Source organism: Danio rerio, chromosome 7, assembly GCF_049306965.1.
Source record: "Danio rerio strain Tuebingen ecotype United States chromosome 7, GRCz12tu, whole genome shotgun sequence".
NCBI lineage: Eukaryota > Metazoa > Chordata > Actinopteri > Cypriniformes > Danionidae > Danio > Danio rerio.
Window position 1 is genome coordinate 18,766,541 of NC_133182.1, and position 19,839 is coordinate 18,786,379.

The window sequence follows — 19,839 nt, forward strand, 5'->3', positions numbered from 1 at the left end:
GAGAATAACCAATGAACAGCCTCGGGAACATGTGCTACCCCCCCCCCAAAAAAAACAATAAATAACATTCAACAATACACCTTGCCACTGAAACAACTTTAAGAAACATTTGGGATAGGCGTCACCGGACTTGCGCAAGATCCTGCCTTCATTCAAATAGTACAATGAAAAGGATATTAGTATTATTATTTATTAGTATGTTCACCCCAAAATTATATTTCTGTCACTTCACACTCACCCATATGATTACAAACCCATTTCACTCTCCTCTTTAAAAAAAAGAAAGAAAGAAAGATATTTGTAATAGAATCGGACAGATTTCGAACTCTTCATTGTAAATGTGATGCTTCAAAAGACTTTTAAAAGGAACACTCCACTTATTTTGGAAATAGGCTTATTTTACAACTCCCCACAGTTAAACAGTTGAGATTTACGAGTGTTAAACTTATTCAGCCGATCTCTAGATCTGGGAGAAGCATTGTTAGCTTAGCTTAGCATAAATCATTGAGTTGGATTAGACCATTAGCATCTCACTCGAAATAAAAAAGGGTTTAATTAATTTGATCAAATTAATCCAATTCAGTGGTTTATGCTAAGCTAAAAGTGCCTACGACAGTCCCACAGATAGGCTAAATGAATTCAAAACTCAAATGTTTAACTGTAGGTGACTTGAAAATGACAGTATTTTCAGAAAAAGTGGAGTGTTCCTTTAAGAGAGCAAACAAAAACCCATATGAACTGAGTGGTTTAATCCAAGATGCTTTTAAACTACAGATCAACAGTGATTGTCATGTTTACAGCATTTGCATTTGCCAACAGAAGCTTATGCATGCTTACTTGATCATTGAAAACTTCAATCTTGAGTTCCTGTGACAGGTTTATTATTCCACAAGAACCAATGAGATTTATTCTCATTCATCAAGAGTGTGTTCTTGAGCTCCTTTTTGCTGATCAATGTTAATTACAGTATGTGAACAAAAATCTCTTCAGAAGACTTTGGTTAAACCATATGTCTTAAACTGGGTTCCTGGAGGGTCGCAGCTATGCACAGTTTTCCTCCAACACTAATCAAACACAGCTGATCCAAATAATTAAGGTGTTCAAGTCTACGAAAGACTCTTAAGCAGGGGGAAGTTGGAGATGGTTGGAGCTAAAGTTTGCAGAGTCGTGGCCCTTCAGGAACTGAGTTTGAGACCACTGGGTTAAACCAACTAATTAACATGGAATTTTTAGGATCTCTTTTGATTTTTTTTAGGTTTTGGGTGAATAAACTTTTAATGGAGGTTCAGCAATCTCTCAGCTTTCTATAAAATATCTTCATTTGTATTTGGAATGCTAAAGGGGTGAGTGCAGAACAACATTTTCCATTTTGATCCAAAATAACAGGGCAAGTAAACCCAAAAATACCAATTTCCCCACACTCAAGTGGTTCTAAACCATTATAGATTTTTCTTTCTGTTGAACACAAATCAAGATATTTTGAAGTATGTTGGGAAAAAACAGCGATTTACATCTATAAAAAGAACAAAAAATACTATGAAAGTCAATGACTCTTTTATTCCCAACATTCTTTAGTGTTCAACAGATCTCAAACAGGCTCATAACAAGTGGAGGGTGAGTAAATGATCGCAGAATTAAAACTACCTCTTTAAAAGGGCAACATTGTATTGTTTAGTATTATGTAGCAGTTTTCATTGTAGAGCTAAAAGTCTTCTTCCAGCCAGCAAAATCTAAAACCGTTAATGCACAACATGACAAACGTTGCTTATGGTCAATAAAAACCGTGAAAGAAAATCATGTTCCATTGTCAATGAGATGAGGATGTTCCCAAGTGCTTGCACAAGTTTAATTATCATTTGCACTTACACACACACACACTTGAAACTCATACTCAATAAATAGACAGTGTGGTAAGGCAGTGTTGAAACATGCATTCATTCATCGCAAAAGAACCTATCAAACATTCATACGCAAGTAACAATATACACAAATGTATGTTGTTTTGGAGTATTTTTTTGGCAATGTCGGATTATCAAGGCTTTTTAGGTGAAACTCTCCAGACTCCTGGAATAAATGTTGTCAACTTCTGAGGCGATTCAAGAGATGAGAGGAGCTCTGGAATGAAAGCGGATCCTTTCCATTGCCTTATGAGTTTCTCTTTAGGAGGAACAAAAAAACTAAAGGAGGGCAAAAAGGAGGTGATTTCCCTCCTGGTGGCAGCCAGCTGCACGAGTTTTCAAGACGATCCGGTAGTCTCCAGGTAGCTTTGCAGCTTCCGAACTGTGGTTTTGTCCAGAGAGCAAAGGTCAAAGTCAAAGGTTGTGTTTGTGATGTGAAAGTGTCCTGTTTCTTCAATGAGGTTTACAATCTGCAAGAAAAAGACAGAACATGTGATTACTCTTGCTTAAATTCAGCTGCTTTTGATTCAAACATTGTTTCCCAATACTGGGTTGTGGCTGGAAGGGCATCCGCTGCGTAAAACATATGCTGGAATAGTTGGCGGTTCATTCCACTGTGGTGACCACTGATAAGGGACTAAGTCTAAGGAAAATTAATGATTCAAACATTCACTTCATTTCTTTATTAAATATTTTAAATCTACAATCACAGCAGAAAAGAGACTGAAACTGAAACAGATTCAGTTAAAACCCTGATTCATTCAGTGAAAAAGCCATGTAACATCTTCATAAGCGAATAACTGATTTACTGGTTCAAGAGATTGTCCAAAATGCTTATAAAAACAAGTATGAAACAAGAAGTCATTTAATCATTTGTTCAGAAGAATTACTTAAAAGCACCGATTCATCATGTAATAAAGCAAGTGATGTCTTTATGGGAGTCATTGAATTGTTTGCACTGAATCATTTGTTTAAAAGATTCATTCAAAATAATGCTTATATATCTGGTATGAAACAAGTGAGGTTTTTTAAGTCAGTGATTCATTCATTCACATGATTCATTTTAAAGCAATGATTAATCTAGTAATGAACCAAGTCAAGTCTTATATGAGTTACTGAATCATTTGCTGAAGATTCATTCAAAATAATGATTTAAGTATGAAACAAGTATTTTAAAGAGCTTGTGAATCATTCATTTAAAAGCAATGATCAATCTAGCAATGAATCAAGTAAAACCCTAAATTAGGTACTGAATCATTTGCCCTACAGATTCATAAAAAAAATGCTGCTTTATTAATGAAACAAGTGAGCGTTTTTTTTTTAAGAGTTCACACGATTAATTTAAAAGCAATGATTCATCTAGTAATGAACCAGGTGAAGTCCCATATGAGTTACTGAATCATTTGTTCCATAAATTCATTCAAAAATACTAATTCATCAAATATTAAACAAGTGAGTTTTTTTAAGAGTCAGTAAATTATTCATTCACACGATTCATTTAAAAGGCAATGCTTAATCAAGTCATGAACCAAGTGAAGTCTTGATGACGAATGAGTTACTGAATCATTTGTTCCAGAGATTCATTCAAAAATGCTGATTTGTCAAATATGAAGCAAGTTACGTTTTTTAAGAGAGTCAGTGAATCATTTATTCACATGATTCATTTAAAAGCAATGATTCATCCACTAATGAAACAAGTGAAGTCTTCATAAATAGACAAATCAGTATTTATTTTATTGGTTCATTTATCTAGTCATGAACCAAGTGAAGTCTTAAATGACTTACTGAATCAATTGCTCCAGAAATTCATTTAAAAAATGGAGATTTATTAAGTATGAAGCAAGTGAAGTTTTTTAGGAGTCAAAAAATCTTTCATTCACGTGATTTCATTACAATCAATGATTCATCTAGTAATTAATCAAGTAAAGTCTTAAATGAGGTACTGAATCATTTGCCCAAGAGATTCATTCAAAAATGCTGACAAAAGCCATTATTCAAATAATCCAGTAAACAGTTGTTGGCTGTTTTGATTTTAATGATCTATTCAGAACTGGGATCTCTATATAAAAAAAATAATAATAAAAGAGATCTCCAGGATCATGCAGTTTTAGTGTGAACATGACTCATTTTTCCTCAGAAAATCTACTTCAATATAGTTACTCTGCAGTTTTAGGATCAGAATGACCCATTCAGAAGCATCCCTTCTCAGTGGGCATTCTGAATCTTACACAAAGCACTATTGACTCGCACTACTCGCATGATGTGTCGGGTCTGATCGTAATGAGGAAGCTGCTTCACCAAACCAGCCGGTTATTGGTTCCAGTCCTGTGCGTTCAGATGGGATTGAACTGGTGATTACAGAACGAGGGGGGGTTTTAGAATGGGTACATGGATTAAACCGGCCAGTAATGGGACCCAAACCTGATCCGTTTCACACTACAAAGCAAAAGTCGCATATGGAAAGAATTTCTTCCATTTCTCCTGAATGCGAGCCAGAAACACACAGAGACCCAGAGGCCTGTTATGACACTGAAGATAGAAGTCAGCTGTTCCAGAGCCTGTAGCCTGGACAAAAAGAAGAAAAAACATGGACGTTCTGCAATTGTTTAATTTAGGAAGTTTAAGAAAACAGCAAGTCTACTGTAAAATTTGTGGGTCATATAATCTACTCTGACAAAAATGTTAAAATATATATTAAATATAGGTTATACATTAATTTTTTTCTCAGCTTAGTCCCTTTATTAATCCGTGGTCGACACAGCGGAATGAACAGCCAACTTATCCAGCATGTTTTTTTACGCAGCGGATGTCCTTCCAGCCGCAACCCATCTCTTTGAAACATCCAAACACACTCATACACTACGAACAATTTAGTCTACCCAATTCACCTGTACCGCATGTCTTTGGACTGTGGGGGAAACCAGAGCACCCGGACAAATCCCACACGAACACAGGGAGAACATGCAAACTCCACACAGAAATGTCAGCTGATCCAGCCGAGGCTCGAACCAGCGACCTTCTTGCTGTGAGGCAACAGCACTGCCTACTGCGCCACTGCATCGCCCTAAGTTATACATTAACTTGAATATGTTACCTATAATGCTTATTAAATTGATTAAATATATATATTATATAATATGAAATAAATGCAATTACGTTAAAATAAGTCAATTTGTGCATCTATTTGATTTGATCTATTTTACCCCAATGTTAAATATTTTCCAAGGATAAAAACAAAATATTGTAAATAAATGCTTACAATAAATAAAAATGTTACCTATTAACATAAATATAATATTTGTTTTCCAGATACAGAAAATGATTTGATATATAAACAATTATAGTATATTAAAGTAAGTTAATATGTGATTTTTTAAATAAAAAAATTAACATCTATGTTTATTTAATATTTTTATATATTTCAGTTATCCACACACTAAAACTGACCATTTGCATACAAACAAATATACACTCACTGGCCACTTTATTAGGTACACCTGTCCAACTGCTCTTAAACGCAAATTTCTAATCGGCCAATCAGATGGCAGCAACTCAATGCATTTAGGCATGTAGACATGGTCAAGACGATCTGTTGAAGTCCAAACCGAGCATCAGAAACAGAGCATCAGAATGGAGAAGAAAGGGGATTTAAGGAAGTTTGAACGTGGCATGGTTGTTGGTGCCAGACGGACTGATCTGAGTATTTCAGAAACTGCTGATCTACTGAGATTTTCACACACAACCATTTCTAGGGTTTACAGAGAATGGCCTGAAAGAGAGAAAATATCCAGTGTGTATTGTGGGCGTAAATGCCTTGTTGATGCCAGAGGGCAGAGGAGAATGGCCAGACTGGTTCGAGCTGATAGAAAGGAAGCAGTAACTCAAATAACCAGTAAGGTGTACCTAATAAAGTGACCGGTGAGTATACATATGCACGCACACACACACAAACACATTTTAAAATTTAAATCTATAAAAAACACATGAGTAGATGTAGATATAACATTTATTTTCCCTACAAAACTATTGCGGCAGCACAATGAAATAAAGCTTGCCAATGACATCAACAAATTTTCCAGGTTGCATCAATCGGTAATCATGCAAGTTAATCAACGTCGTATCTTGTTGCGGAGGAGGATGATTATTTCTCAAAATGCTGCAGGATTAGCTTGATTAAGATGTACGTTTGCACTGTTTGGACTTCATTCGGGATGTTTTCCAGACTTCAACCACCACAGGCTTTGCAACAGAAGGGCACGGCAAAAATCTTGGAACGAAAGCAGCACAGAATTACTCTCCATTGTGTCAAAGCAAACAACCCTCAAAGAGCAGGAATTACGCGCCACAAAGAGTTTATTTGGCAAGACAAAACCTACAGTTACCAGCATGATTTATAACAGCCAGACCATCAATGACATGTTAATGCTGTGGGTAATACAGTTAAACTTTACAGGTGTCTTCCCTTTCTGGTAAAGCTTTCTGTGATCCTTAAATTTAAGTCTCATGTTGCCTCATAAAGGTCATTTCGAGCTGTAGAAATACAGTCTCGTGTGCAGAGATGTGAGTGATTCGGGAAAAAGCTGATTTCTGACAGCACACGCTCTTCATTTATTACCTGCTGTAATATGTGCCTTTCCCTCAGTGCCATTAGTCTTCTGTGAAGCTCCACCAGCTCATCCAAGTACGCCTGGGGAAAAAGATCTTACATTAATCAAGAAAAAAAAAAGGAGACATGTTTCAGATCAATCACGCTTTTACACAATGTGGCATGAATCAAACTGTTGTGCTGCACATTTTTTTGCTTATTGGACTGAAACGGTTTCAGAATTGTTTAAAGCAAACAATAAACGTACTTTTTACATTTAAACATTTACTTATTTATGGTGAGACAGTGCAGGCAAAAACATTGGGTCGTATTTACTAGTGATTGCGTATTTTTGGAGTCTTATAAATGAACGCCCACATACATGAGGTTATTAATTTGCATAATACACACCCAAACCAGCTCCATATATGGCACCAGAACAAATGAACTTTAACAATAATGAACGTGAGCTTTTGCTGTCAGGGGTGGAATCTAGAAAAGGTGTCCAAATTAAAAAGAAGTTGTATAAATCAAACATTATTTTCTAATATTTCAATGATCAATTTTCAATGATAAGTATTCCTTACTTTATGTACATTTAAATATGTTTTGACTATCTTAAGAAGGTAGAAAGGCTTAAAACCTTACAGATCCCATTTACACCTTTAGCATCATCCATTTGGGTTTAGACTAGGGATGTCATGATAGAATAAAGAAGAGTGAAGAAACAGATCCAGGACATTCCTTATTTTTTATGTAATTCACCTTATTTTAACATTCAACAATTGTGTTAACAAACAAATGGAGCACTTCTGTGAGGTAGCTTCAACAATCAAGTAATAAATAACAAACTCTTCACCTCCTTGCAGTCCCAAGTTTACATATCTCACAGTTTGCTATGGCAATGTTGTCGTCATGAACTATATAATACCTCCAAACCACAGACATACTCGAGTTGTTGCTAGATAAGACACAGTTGCGACCGGAAATTAACAAGATATACTATATATTACATTTCGCATTAATTGTATTTTATTAACGTCTTCCCCTACTCGAACCCTAAACACAACGGTCACAGTAATGTAAAAACAGTAGTTGTACTGAGTTTTTTTAATGTTATTTATTAAATTACCCTATAAATGTTATTTTTAACTCCTACCCTAACGCTAAACCCAACCGTCAGATTACATAAAAAATATTAGTTACTGTTCTGCAGTGTCACAAAAATTCTGCTATATTAATGTGCGTATCTGCAGCTGTATGCTACCTAGACTTTACCACATACTCATGCTTTCCACTTTAAGCTGCTTCCCTGTACTACTTTGCCAGTATTTAACCAATAGCAAGAAAGTCATGTCATGCCGCACACACTGCTGTTTCTATGAGAAGTCAAGAAAGAGGTCTAACTCTGTGCCACCGCATAACTATTAATGTGTTAAAAATAATGAGAATATATATATAGATACAAACACACATGAAGTCAAAACTATTAGCCCCCCTGTTTATTGTTTCCTCAATTTCTGTTTAACAAAGTGAAGATTTTTTTTATATTTCTAAACATAATAGTTTTAATTACTCATTTCTAATAACTGGTTTGTTTTATCTTTGCCATGATGACAGTAAATAATATTTGACTAGATATTTTTCCAGGCACTTCTATACAGCTTAAAGTGACATTTAAAGGCTTAACTAGGTTTATTAGGTTAACTAGGCAGGTTAGGGTAATTAGGCAAGTTATTGTATAACGATAGTTTGTTCTGTAGACTATCAAATAAAAATATAGCTTAAAGGGGCTAATATTTTTGAAACACAGAAACAGCAACGCGTGCGGCATGACATCACTATTGGTTAAATGCAAGCAAAGTAGAATATGGAAGCAGCTTGAAGCAGTAAGTGAGAGTATGTCTGTGATCTGAAGGTATTATAAAGTTGATGACAACAACACTGTCATAGCAAACTGTGAGATATGTAAACGTGGCAATGCCTGTGCTATTTGATTTTATATTAGATTTTTTTTTATAATTGCTGCTGCACAAAAGTCCAAAAGTGAAGAATTGATGTTATTTATTACTTGATTGTTTAAGCTACCTCACATAAGTGCTCTGTTTGTTTGTTAACAGAGTTTTTAAATGTTAAAATAAGGTGAATTAAATAAAAAAATAAGAAACATCCTGGATCTGTTTCTTCGCTATTCTTTTTTTTTTTAATGCAATATAGAAGTATCTGATCAGGTTTCAGTGTCGGTAGATACTCAAAATCAAATGACTCTGACTCGAGGGCAAAAAAAAATCAGATCATGACATCCTTAATTACTGTATAAGTTTGACTTCCAGGCAATACAAGAGTTAAATTAGAATATTAGTATATGCTTTGAAATTAAATAACATATGTATAATATATGTATTTATTATGCAACAATTATGGATTATAGCACATTAAATAAAAGATCTGCTTACCTTGTCACAGTCAATGTTTTTATTTTTGTCCATCTTCGCCTGTTTTATAGGACCCTTCACTTCAATCTGCAAAATGTAACATAATTTAAGCATATAATATACACATATAATATACACACCAACATTCACAAGATTTAAGTGAGATTAACTTTTTGCAACAAAACACTAGAACTACCAGAATTCTATTACTATTAGATAGGTCTGACTTCAGTGGCACGGTGGCTTAGTGGTTAGCACTGTCGCCTCACAGCAATAAGGTCGCTGGTTTGAGTCCTGGCAGATCTAGTTGGTATTTCTGTGTGGAGTTTGCATGTTCTCCTCATGTTCGCGTGGGTTTCCTCCGAGTGCTATGGGTTCCCCCACAGTCCAAAGACATGCGCTATAAGTGAATTGGATGAACTAAATTGGCTGTACTGTGTGTGTATGTGTGGGAGAATGTGAGAGTGTATGGGTGCTTCTTAGTACTGGGTTGTGGCTGGAAGGGCATGCGCTGTGTTAAAAATATGGTGAAATAGTTGGCGATTTATTCTGCTGTGGCGACCCATGATAAATAAGGGACTAAGCCGAAGGTAAATGAATGAATGTGTGTCCTCATATTTGATTAAGTCTATAAACGTGTATGAAGTTACTATTCCCCCCACAGAGCTGCCTCACTTTCCTCACAAAATTGAAAATTGTTCAAAATGGCCGCCTTGCCAATTCTAGTTATAATTTGTTCAAATATATTAATCAACGGCTCACACATAAAGACCTTAATAGTTACATGCGACAGGCTTATAGGAGATATGTGGCCAGGACTAGAACTGACAAATATGCGCCCTAGACCAGTGTTTCTCAGCCACGTTCCTGGAAAACCACCTGCTCTGCGCATTTTCCTGGTCTCCTTAACCAAACACATCTGATTCAGATCATCAGCTCATTAGCAGAGACTGAAATACCTGTAATGGGTGTGACAGACTAAGGAGACATCCAAAACATGCAGTGTTGGGGGGTGCTCTAGGAACGTGGTTGAGAAACACTGCACTAGACAATATTTTCTTGCAGTTTTTATTTCAACAAATACACTAGAGGGTGCAGTGTACAATTTTGACAATTTCAAATGCATTACTGGGGCACGCTTTCTTATTTGTGAGATTTCTTGTAAATCCACCAGACGTCGCTGTATACATGTTTGCGCAAGCACAAATTTTTCGGTTTTCAAAAATGTACACCAGGCTAAATTTTCCCAATCAGTCTGTGTTAGTTGCATAAGTGCGAGTCACATGTTAACACTTTATAATAAGGTCTATTCATTAGCACACACTACTGGACTATTGGCCGATTAACATAAGGTGTGGAATCATTTTCAGACAATCGCATAGCTAAAGTAGGCAGGTCTTGCTTACACTACAGTTCCATATCACAACTGAATTACTCAAGTTATTTCTCGAACACTAGTTTTATATACAGTTGAAGTCAGAATTATTAGCCCCCTTTTGAATTTTCTTTTCTTTTTCAAACATTTCCCAAATGATGTTTAACAGAGCAAAGACGTTTTGACAGTACAGGTATGTCTGATCATATTTTTTCTTCTGGAGAAAGTCTTATTTGTTTTATTTCGGCTAGAAAAAAAAAAAACAATTTTGATTTTCTTTTAAAACTATTTTAAGGTCAAAATTATTAGCCCCTTTAAGCTATATTTGTTTTCGATAGTCTACAAAACAAACCATCGTTATACAATAACTTGCGACTTGTTTATCCTAACTGACTGTAGTTTCTAAACACGAGTCAGCGGGTTTGCATCTTATCTTCTGCACCTCCACTATCCGCTCTCTCTTGCACGCACTGTGTCTGTGTGTGTGCGTGCGTGTGTGCGCAGCATGCGAGGAGATGCTGCATAAGCTCCGCCTTCCGCAGAAAGCAGAATGCAGCACGTTTGACAAAAAACTTAGCTTGTTACATTATGTAGCCTAATCATCATCATCATCTTAATGTATTTTTTTATTTAATATAGACAATATATCGCAGCAACATTAGCTGCCCTCATTTTCATATATTGCGCATTAAGTCAATATACTGACTATCGTTACAGGACTATCAACATATACAGAAAAAATATATATATAGAGTTGAAGTCAGAATTATTAGCCCCCCGTTCATTTCCCCCCCAATTTCTGTTTAACAGAGAGAAGATTTTTTTCAACAAATTTCTAAACACAAAAGTTTTAAGAACTCATTTCTAATAACTGATTTATTTTATTTTTGCCATGATGACAGTACATAATATTTCACTAGACATTTTTCAAGACACTTCTATACAGCTTAAAGTGACATTTAAAGGCTTAACTAGGTTAATTAGGTTAACTAGGCTGGTTAGGGTAAATTATTGTATAATGATGGTTTGTTCTGTAGAAAAATATATAGCTTGAAGGGGCTAATAATTTTGACCTTAAACTGTCTTTTAAACAATTAAAAACTGCTTTTATTCTAGCTGAAACAAAACAAAAAAGACTTTCTCCAGAAGAAAAAATATAATCAGACATACTGTGAAAATTTTCTTGCTCTGATAAACATCATTTGGAAAATATTTAAAAAAAAAAATAAATAAATAAAAGGAGGGCTATTAATTCTGATAAAACTGTATATATAAAATGACTTTCTTATTCCTTCAGCTCACGTTTATTCTGTCAAGCACCTGTAATGCACTGACAGTTCAATTTCCCTTTCTTCCACATATAATTTCCACCTGGTTCTCTTGATAAGCACGAGAGCTGATAAACGGCCGACGGAAATCCTCACCTGTGGACTGAATGAGACAGAAGGCGACTGCAGCTCACCTGGTTACTGCTGTTTTTCAGCAACGGCGGAGGATCATTATGGGGTAGCGGTGACGAGCCAGAGCTGTTTTCACTCTCACTGCCGTCACTTAAACTCACCCTGCAAAACACATGACATTTTCACCATTCATTATCCACACGTCAGCATGATATGCAGTCGTGGACATCCAGCTGAACTCAGAGTTATTCGCCCTCCGGAATTATTAGCCCCCCCGTATATTTTCCCCCCAATTTCTGTTTAACAGAAAGATTTTTTCAACACATTACTAGACATAATAGTTTTAATAACTCATCTCTAATAACTGATTTATTTTATCTTCGCTATCATGACAGTAAATAATATTTCACTAAATATTTTCCAAGACAATTTTATACAGCTTAAAGTGACATTTAAAGGCTTAACTAGGTTAAGGTTAGGGTAATTAGGCAAGTCATTATATAATGATGGTTTGTTCTGTAGACTATCAAAATAAAATATTGCTTAAGGGGGCTAATAATATTGACCTTAAAATAGTTTTTAAAAATTAAAAAATATCAGATATACTGTGAACATTTCCTGGCTCTGTTAAAAATCATTTGCGAAATATTATAAAAAATTCACAGGAGGGCTAATCATTTGACTTCAACTGTATAAATCAAAAAAAATCTAAGTGATGTTTTTGGGTAGATATTTACCTGCGGTGCCGATGTGTCATTTGAGTGTGCACTGGTCGCTCTAAGTCCGAGTCCATGTCATTATCATCGTCCTCTTCTGAATCCTCTTCGTTTTCATCCGAGTGCAAATCTGGGATCACTGAGCGCAAAGGGCCCAACACTATAGGATATGAATAAGGAAGAGGGGGAAAAACATTTCTTACTTTATTGTATGTTTAGTGTGTGTATGTAGTGTATATTAAGTTATGCTAATAATAATAGCATAATAATAATAATAGCTTAATAATAATACAGGTCAGGCTTCCTCCAAGCAGGTTAAAATGTGTCAAATCTGTGAAATGTCACCTTGGCGTTTGTGTCCACGTCCAAAGCCGGAGCTGGAACTGGAGCTGGAACTGGCCGGACTTGGCTGATCTGACTGGGGAGAGAAAAAAGGAAAAGTACAAACTCATTAAAAATAATAATAAATAATAATAATAATTGAAACATTTTGGGTTTTGTGTGCTTAAGAAATCTTGAGAGCATAAAAATGAACATGCTAATCACCTCTTTTTTTTAAAATTTTTTTTATACACTTTACTAAATATAAATATTCTGTGTGAACAATTGCAAAACCTTGCACACTATTGCATTTGCTCATGACTTGGGATTGAAGTCCTAAAAATTATATTTGAAGTCTGCAAATCCGCACTGCAACTACCTTAGGCTTCTAGAGTTTTACAAAGAAACATTACGTATTATGTAATAAATAAAGAGTGCAAACCATATTCACTCCTAGATTGCAAATAAGATAATGAATTCAGTGATTGTGTGAACCATGAATTCAATCAGCCAACAATCAATTAAATCACCACATGACTGATAAATTAAATATAAAAAACACAATTAAATATAACTGATAATACAATTCAAGATAATATTTAGGTTTAAAAAGTAAATGTAACAAAACAATACAAATAAAACACAACATACAAACAAAACAGAAAATTATTTATATCTCCCTTAATATTCTAATTCTAATGTGTGTGTGTGTGTGTGTGTGTGTGTGTGTATAAATATACTTACATATATTACATTACATTACAGGTACAACTTCATACAACTAAACCCTCATGCCATAAATCAGATACAGCTTAAAATAAAACAAACGAATAAAATAAAACTGTATTAAATTAAACACAGACAGTAAAAAACTACATTCCCAAATTTACAGATCTTAATTTACATATTTCTTTATTTATGTATGAACTGCTGCATTTAAGTAAAAAAATGCCATAAAGCTAAAAGTAAAAAAAAGAAAAAAAGAGAACAAAAAGAAAAGAAAAAAAAAGAAAAAGAAAGAAAGAGAGAAAAAAAATCAAGAAAGAAAAATAAGAAAGAAAATTAAAATGATTTCATATAAATCAAAATAAAAAATAAAAAGAATGACAAAAAAGACAAAAAAGAAAGGAAAAACTATAATAAATCAAAATAAAAAGAAAGAAAGAAAAAAGACAAGAAAAAAAGACAGAAAAAAGAGAAAGAAAAAAAGATAACAAAAGAAAGACAAGAAAAAAAGAAAGACCAAAAGAAAAAGAAAGAAAAAGACAATAAGAAAAAAAGAGGAAAAAAGAAAGACAAGAAAAAAGAAGAAAAAAAGAGAGAAAGAAAGAAAGAAAGAAAGAAAGAAAGAAAGAAAGAAAGAAAGTTTGCAAAACAGGTCACTTTCGTAATTTTCAGATGTGTTGTGTTTTTATGTTGTGAAAAGAAGGGTACATTACAAAAACAACTTCTAGAAAACTCAGGGTTTGTAGCATCAGAAATGATGTTTCTATATGGACTACTGAAGATTTCAATGGAAAAAATTCATTAAAAATATATATTTTAAAAATGGTGGTTATCTGAACCTTTCAAATATTTTAAAAGTACTATTTGAACAGAGCTAAAGCTACTCTAAAGCTAAAACAGCACACACACACGCACACACACACACAAGAAGTGATTGAGCACAAATACCTTTTGACACCTCGTAACACAGGTTTAAAAGCAGACTCTAAAAAGAAGTGAATGTAGTTCCTCGTGAGGCCATTTTCAGGATCATCTGTTCCTCAGCAGAGGCTTTGATGGGGCTTTAGTGTCACTTCCTCACTGTAAATCAGAGCTCTCCCTCTTCACCAGGCCTAATGAAGGCTGATTTATGACCACACTGATCCCTCCAGGGCCACGTTCACACTAAAGCTCTCTCACACACCAAACGTCTGTGCGCTTTAAGAGCCAGAACAGCCACCGAAAAGATTCATACTTGCACATTAGACAACATCAACCCAAATGATGTCAATAAAACAGTCAATATGTACCATGAGAAGTCCAAAACAAATGCTTTAGCTGTGCTACAGTAGTATGAAAGATTTTTTTGTTCTCGAAGGATGCAATTATTTAATATAAAAATACTATAAAATTTGGAAATATTTGCTGGAAGGGCATCCACTGTGTAAAACACATGCTGGATAAGTTGACGGTTCATTCCACTGTGGCGACCCCTGATGAATGAAGGAAATAAGTCGAAGGGAAATGAAGGAATATAGCAGTTTAAAAATGACTTTTCTTACTGAATGTGGTTTATTATATAATTCCTTATTGTGAATAAAAGCTGAATTTATCATCATCACTTCAGTCTTTAGTGATCAGTCGGAAAGAATATTAAATCAAAAATGATCAATAGCTATTGAAAACTGTTGGACTTCTTCATATTTTGTTGAAACTGTAACACTCAAATCTACCCATGTCATGCGTTTACTTTCATTGATAGACATTTTCCAGAAAACTAAGAAACAGGAACTAATTCTTTCAACAATCATAGTTATAAGAATCATCATTAATGATTTAGGGCTCTATTTTAGTGATCTAGGCGAAAAGTCTAAAGCATGTAGCGCAAACGCATTAAGGGATAGTCCGAATCCACTTTTGCTTTAAGGATGGAAAATAAAATAAATAAAATAAAAAAAAACTGTATTAAATTAAACACAGACGGTAAAAAAAACTATACTTACTTGAACTTACTTAAACTACTTAATTGACATTATTTCTTTATTTATATATGAAAAAGTTAAAAATTTAGCCATAAAGCTAAAAGAAAAAAGAAAAAAAGACAGAAAATAAAAAAAAGAAAGAAAGAAAAAGAAGAAAGAAAAAGAAAAAGATTTCATATAAATCAAAATAAAAAATAAAAAGAATGTCAAAAAAAAGACAAAAAAGAAAGAAAGGAAAAACTATTTTTGTGTTCTAGGCGGAAAATGTAAAGCATGTGGCGCAAATGCATTAAGGGAGAGTCCGAATCCACTTTTTCTTTAAGGATGGAAAAATACACTCTATAACGTGGCGCATGACGTTGTGCTTATTGTCTTAATGAGTTATAGGTGTGCTTTGAGCATAACATGCATTAAACCAATCAGAGTCTTATCTCCAAATCCCTGTAAGAGTCAATTTCGTAGCACCTTGGCACATTTGCTATTTACATGCCAGACTTTACATTTCTCCAGTGAGAAAACAGATCAGTGAGTTAAACAGACCATCTGCAGCACGAGGATAAAGAACAAGCCTTCTCCAATCTGCCTCTTTACTTTCACTCTTTACTCCTTTACTTTTATGGATAAGGAAACAGTGTTGTTCGCACTCCATTGAAGACATATTTATTTTGTTTGTTAGGCACAAAGATTTGTTTGAAAACTGTTTCTAAATTCAGTTTTAATTTCCAGCAAACAAATAAATGAACAATAATAACGAAGTGTACTAAAAAAAACTGAGTTATATTCAAACACATGTCCCATTATTATGCCCCATATGGTGATGCATAAGTCTCCAAAACCTGACAGGTGGGCAAATCTAAGCTTGTTTTTATTAAAACAAATATAAATATGCGTATAATACATAATACTGCTAATAATAATAACGTTATACGAATGCAAATTGTCATGACTAAACTGATATAAAGCCCACCAAGAGAAAGGCAGAGAAGTAGTTTTAGGTTTAAATTTTTGTTGATCAGTTTTTAGTTGGTCAATGTCGCAGTCTATTTCAATTCCTCAAATTAGCAATGCAGAAACAATGAGCTTTAACACACCTCCTTTATAGACCAGCAGTCTACAAAGTGGCACAAATGGATTTGCTATTTAAACAATGTGGTGCAAAATGTGTAATTTAGGGATGAACTCATCTGAAAAAGCAACAAATCGAGCCAAACAAGTCTTGCGCCTTATTGCGCCGGGTGTATGATGGGGCTTTAAAAATGTAACTATAATATTGAATCATTGCAGAGCAGCAAATTAGCATATTATAATGATTTCAGAATGATCATGTGACACTGAAGACTGGAATAATAAAACTGCTTTGAATCACAGGAATAAATGACATTTTTAACCATATTTAATTAAAAAAATTATTTTAAATAGCAATAATATTTCACTATTTGATAGTTTTTACTGTATTTCTTTCAGCCTGGCTGAGATGAATATGGCTTCTTTAAAAGAAAAAAAAAAGATTAAAGATAAAAGATGAAAGATTTTGAACACTAATATATATATTGCTGATAATACAGATGTTAATCATAAATGAAAACAGTAAAGTGAATTAGACACTTTATATTTTAACTTTTTGTTAGTTTTTGTATATTTGATATAAATATTTATATATAATTTGTATATATTATAACTGCAGCATTTATTGAAAGGTTTTGCAATAAATCAGGTACACCTAAACAAAATAAACAAATAATAAATAAATAAAACTGAACAAACATAATATGCAAACATACAAACAACAAAAAACTAAATATTAAAAGAACTAAAATTGATTTCTAGATCTACAATTCACAGATGTTATTTTACAATTTTTCTTGATTTGTGAGGGAGACGAGTATTGAGCACGTTACCATTTTTTCACAAAATATATTTCTAAAGGTACTGTTGACTTGAAATTTTCCCTGGATGCTGCTAACAACAACAACAACAACAACAAAAAACTATATATGCAAAGGAAACAAATCTAATTAGACTACAAATTAAGTTTTGTGTCACAATATGAAAAGACACAGTGGAAAGTATTGAACACAGGAAGAAAGGGAGGCATAGAAAGGCAGTGAAAGCCCAGACAGCAGCTAAAATCTCTCAGTAGTTCTTCAGCAACCCTCTGCTCAACCCTCTTGTTTCAGTCCAACAGCTACATTATCAGGGTGATGAAGATGAAACCAGGGCGGAAATTTCAGCAAGACAATAATCCAAAACACAGCCAAGGAGACTCTCAAATGCTTTCAGAAAAAGGAAATAAAGCTGTAGAATGGCCCAGCCAATCACCTGACTTGAATCCAATAGAAAATACAAATTAAACATCAGATTTGACCCACAGAACCAACAAGATTTTTACAGCAATGCATGTGACTTCATTCTCTGTATGAGAGGCGTCTTTAAGCTACCTTTATATAAACTAATAAATACATTTCAGTAGTTCAGTACTTTCTCCTTGTGTCAATTCATTGTTATTACACAACTCATTTTTCTGATTTTTTTTTTTTTCTGATTTGGGTTTTTACCAAAATCTGGTTCAATTCCATGTCAACAGCTTTGTAGTATTTTACAGGTTGTACTGAATTTCTTTAAGCCTTGTGGAGATATGACTTCTTTTGAAAATCATTTGAAAAATCTTTGACCACTAGGGTGCACTGCTGATAATACAGATCTCAATCATAAATGAAAACATAGCAAAGTAAACAAGACATGTATTCAGCGAGTGTACGTTGAGTCCATCATGCGGAGGTTAAAGCAGATTTAGTGGAGGCCTCTTTGAACTGTTGCATCTGTGAATTAATTGTTGAGGATCCTGAAATTTACGAGGCACCTTTGAACTGGCGGGGCAATATCTCACCACAGACCCAAACCTCTTGAACAATGGGACGGTGATTGATTGGATCCTATGGAAGAAAATGAGCAGACGTGTTTTTAAAGGCCCCTGTTTGCTTTTAGAGACACATGCGGCACGTTTACTGAAAACATTATTAAAATGCAACCAATCACATCTTGTGTTCATGAGCAATGCTGGTTAAAAGGCAAGGACCTGAAGTGTTTTCTTCCATATTTACTTACTTTTTGATAATATTTGAAATATTTTTATTCTTTTAAGACTGTTTTTAAATAACCAATCAAAACCAATCATAAGTGTCAGTTTGGTTACATAAGATTTATGCATGACGTGAGAGTTAAATAAAATAGCTTTCCATTGATTCATACTGTGTTAGGATGGGGCAGCTATTTTAAAAATATGGAAACTGAAGTTAAGAAAAAATCTAACTATAGAGTAAATTGGATTTGAAGTTGTCTACATAAAATGCTTTGAAATGGGGGTTACAATTGTGTTTCAATACACTCATGACTTTAAAAAAAAAAAAGTTATTTTCCTGCATATTTCAGGCAGTCAGGACATAGTTCATAACATTCAAATCCATAGTACACTACCTGACAAAAGTCTATTTGCCGATCCAAGTTTTAGGAACTGCAAATAATAACTTGACTTTTAGTTGATCATTTGGTATCAAAAGTTGCTTATATGAAAGGCAAAGGCCTCTAGATTACACTTATTTTCCAAAATAAAATATGATCATGCCTTGATTTTTAATTATTTCATTAGGACAGTGAGGTCTGACTTTGCTTAGACAAAAGTCTTGCCACTTAACAGAAATAATGTACAGTATAGAATATAAAGTCATGCTGCATTGGAAAAAGAATTAATATTGTGTATGACTCCCATGAGCTTGAAGGACTGCATCCATACATCTCTGCAATGACTCAAATAACTTAATAAAATCATCTGGAATGGCATTTTTGAACCCCCAGAGTTCATCAAGATTCTTTGGACTCATCTTCAATGCCTCCTCCATCTTACAGCAGACATGACTGGGTTGGCCAATCCTGGAGCACCTTGACCATCTTTGCTTTCAGGAACTTTAATGTGGAGGCTGAAGTATGAGAAGGAGCGCTATCCTGCTGAAGAATTTGCCCTCTCCTGTGGTTTGTAATGTAATAGGCAAATGTCTTGATACCTCAGGCTGATGATGTTGCCATCCACTCTGCAGATCTCTCGCATGCCCACATACTGACTGTTACCCCAAACCATGATTTTTCCTTCACTTGACTGATTTCTGTGAGAATCTAGTGTCCAATGTAGGTTGTCTATAAATGACTCTCATCCTGTGTGTGATCCCATCATCTGATGTTACGGTGACATGCATTCATATGCATTCTGTTTGACCACTATACCAGTGGTTCTCAATTCTAGTCCTCGGAACCCCCCGCCCTGCACATATTGTGTCTTCTTCCTTTCCTAACACACCTGATTCATTAGCAGAGATATCCATGAACTGATCCTTGTGTGTCAATTAAGAGAGACATATGCTGTTTTTCAAT

General features: G+C 34.4%; 1 protein-coding gene across 2 annotated transcripts in view; it reads right to left on the reverse strand.

The window, feature by feature from the left end:
- Positions 1-1,542: 1,542 nt before the first annotated feature.
- The window catches only part of mllt3 (MLLT3 super elongation complex subunit), a 104,813-nt gene continuing 86,516 nt past the window's right edge, over positions 1,543-19,839 (reverse strand). Inside the window, 6 exon segments of one of the 2 annotated variants that reach the window (NM_001017819.1) lie at positions 1,543-2,368; positions 6,514-6,585; positions 8,940-9,005; positions 11,756-11,855; positions 12,431-12,569; positions 12,755-12,827. In NM_001017819.1, the coding sequence (NP_001017819.1) occupies positions 2,237-2,368; positions 6,514-6,585; positions 8,940-9,005; positions 11,756-11,855; positions 12,431-12,569; positions 12,755-12,827 (582 nt within the window). In that variant the 3' untranslated portion in view covers positions 1,543-2,236. 2 annotated transcript variants of the gene reach the window in all.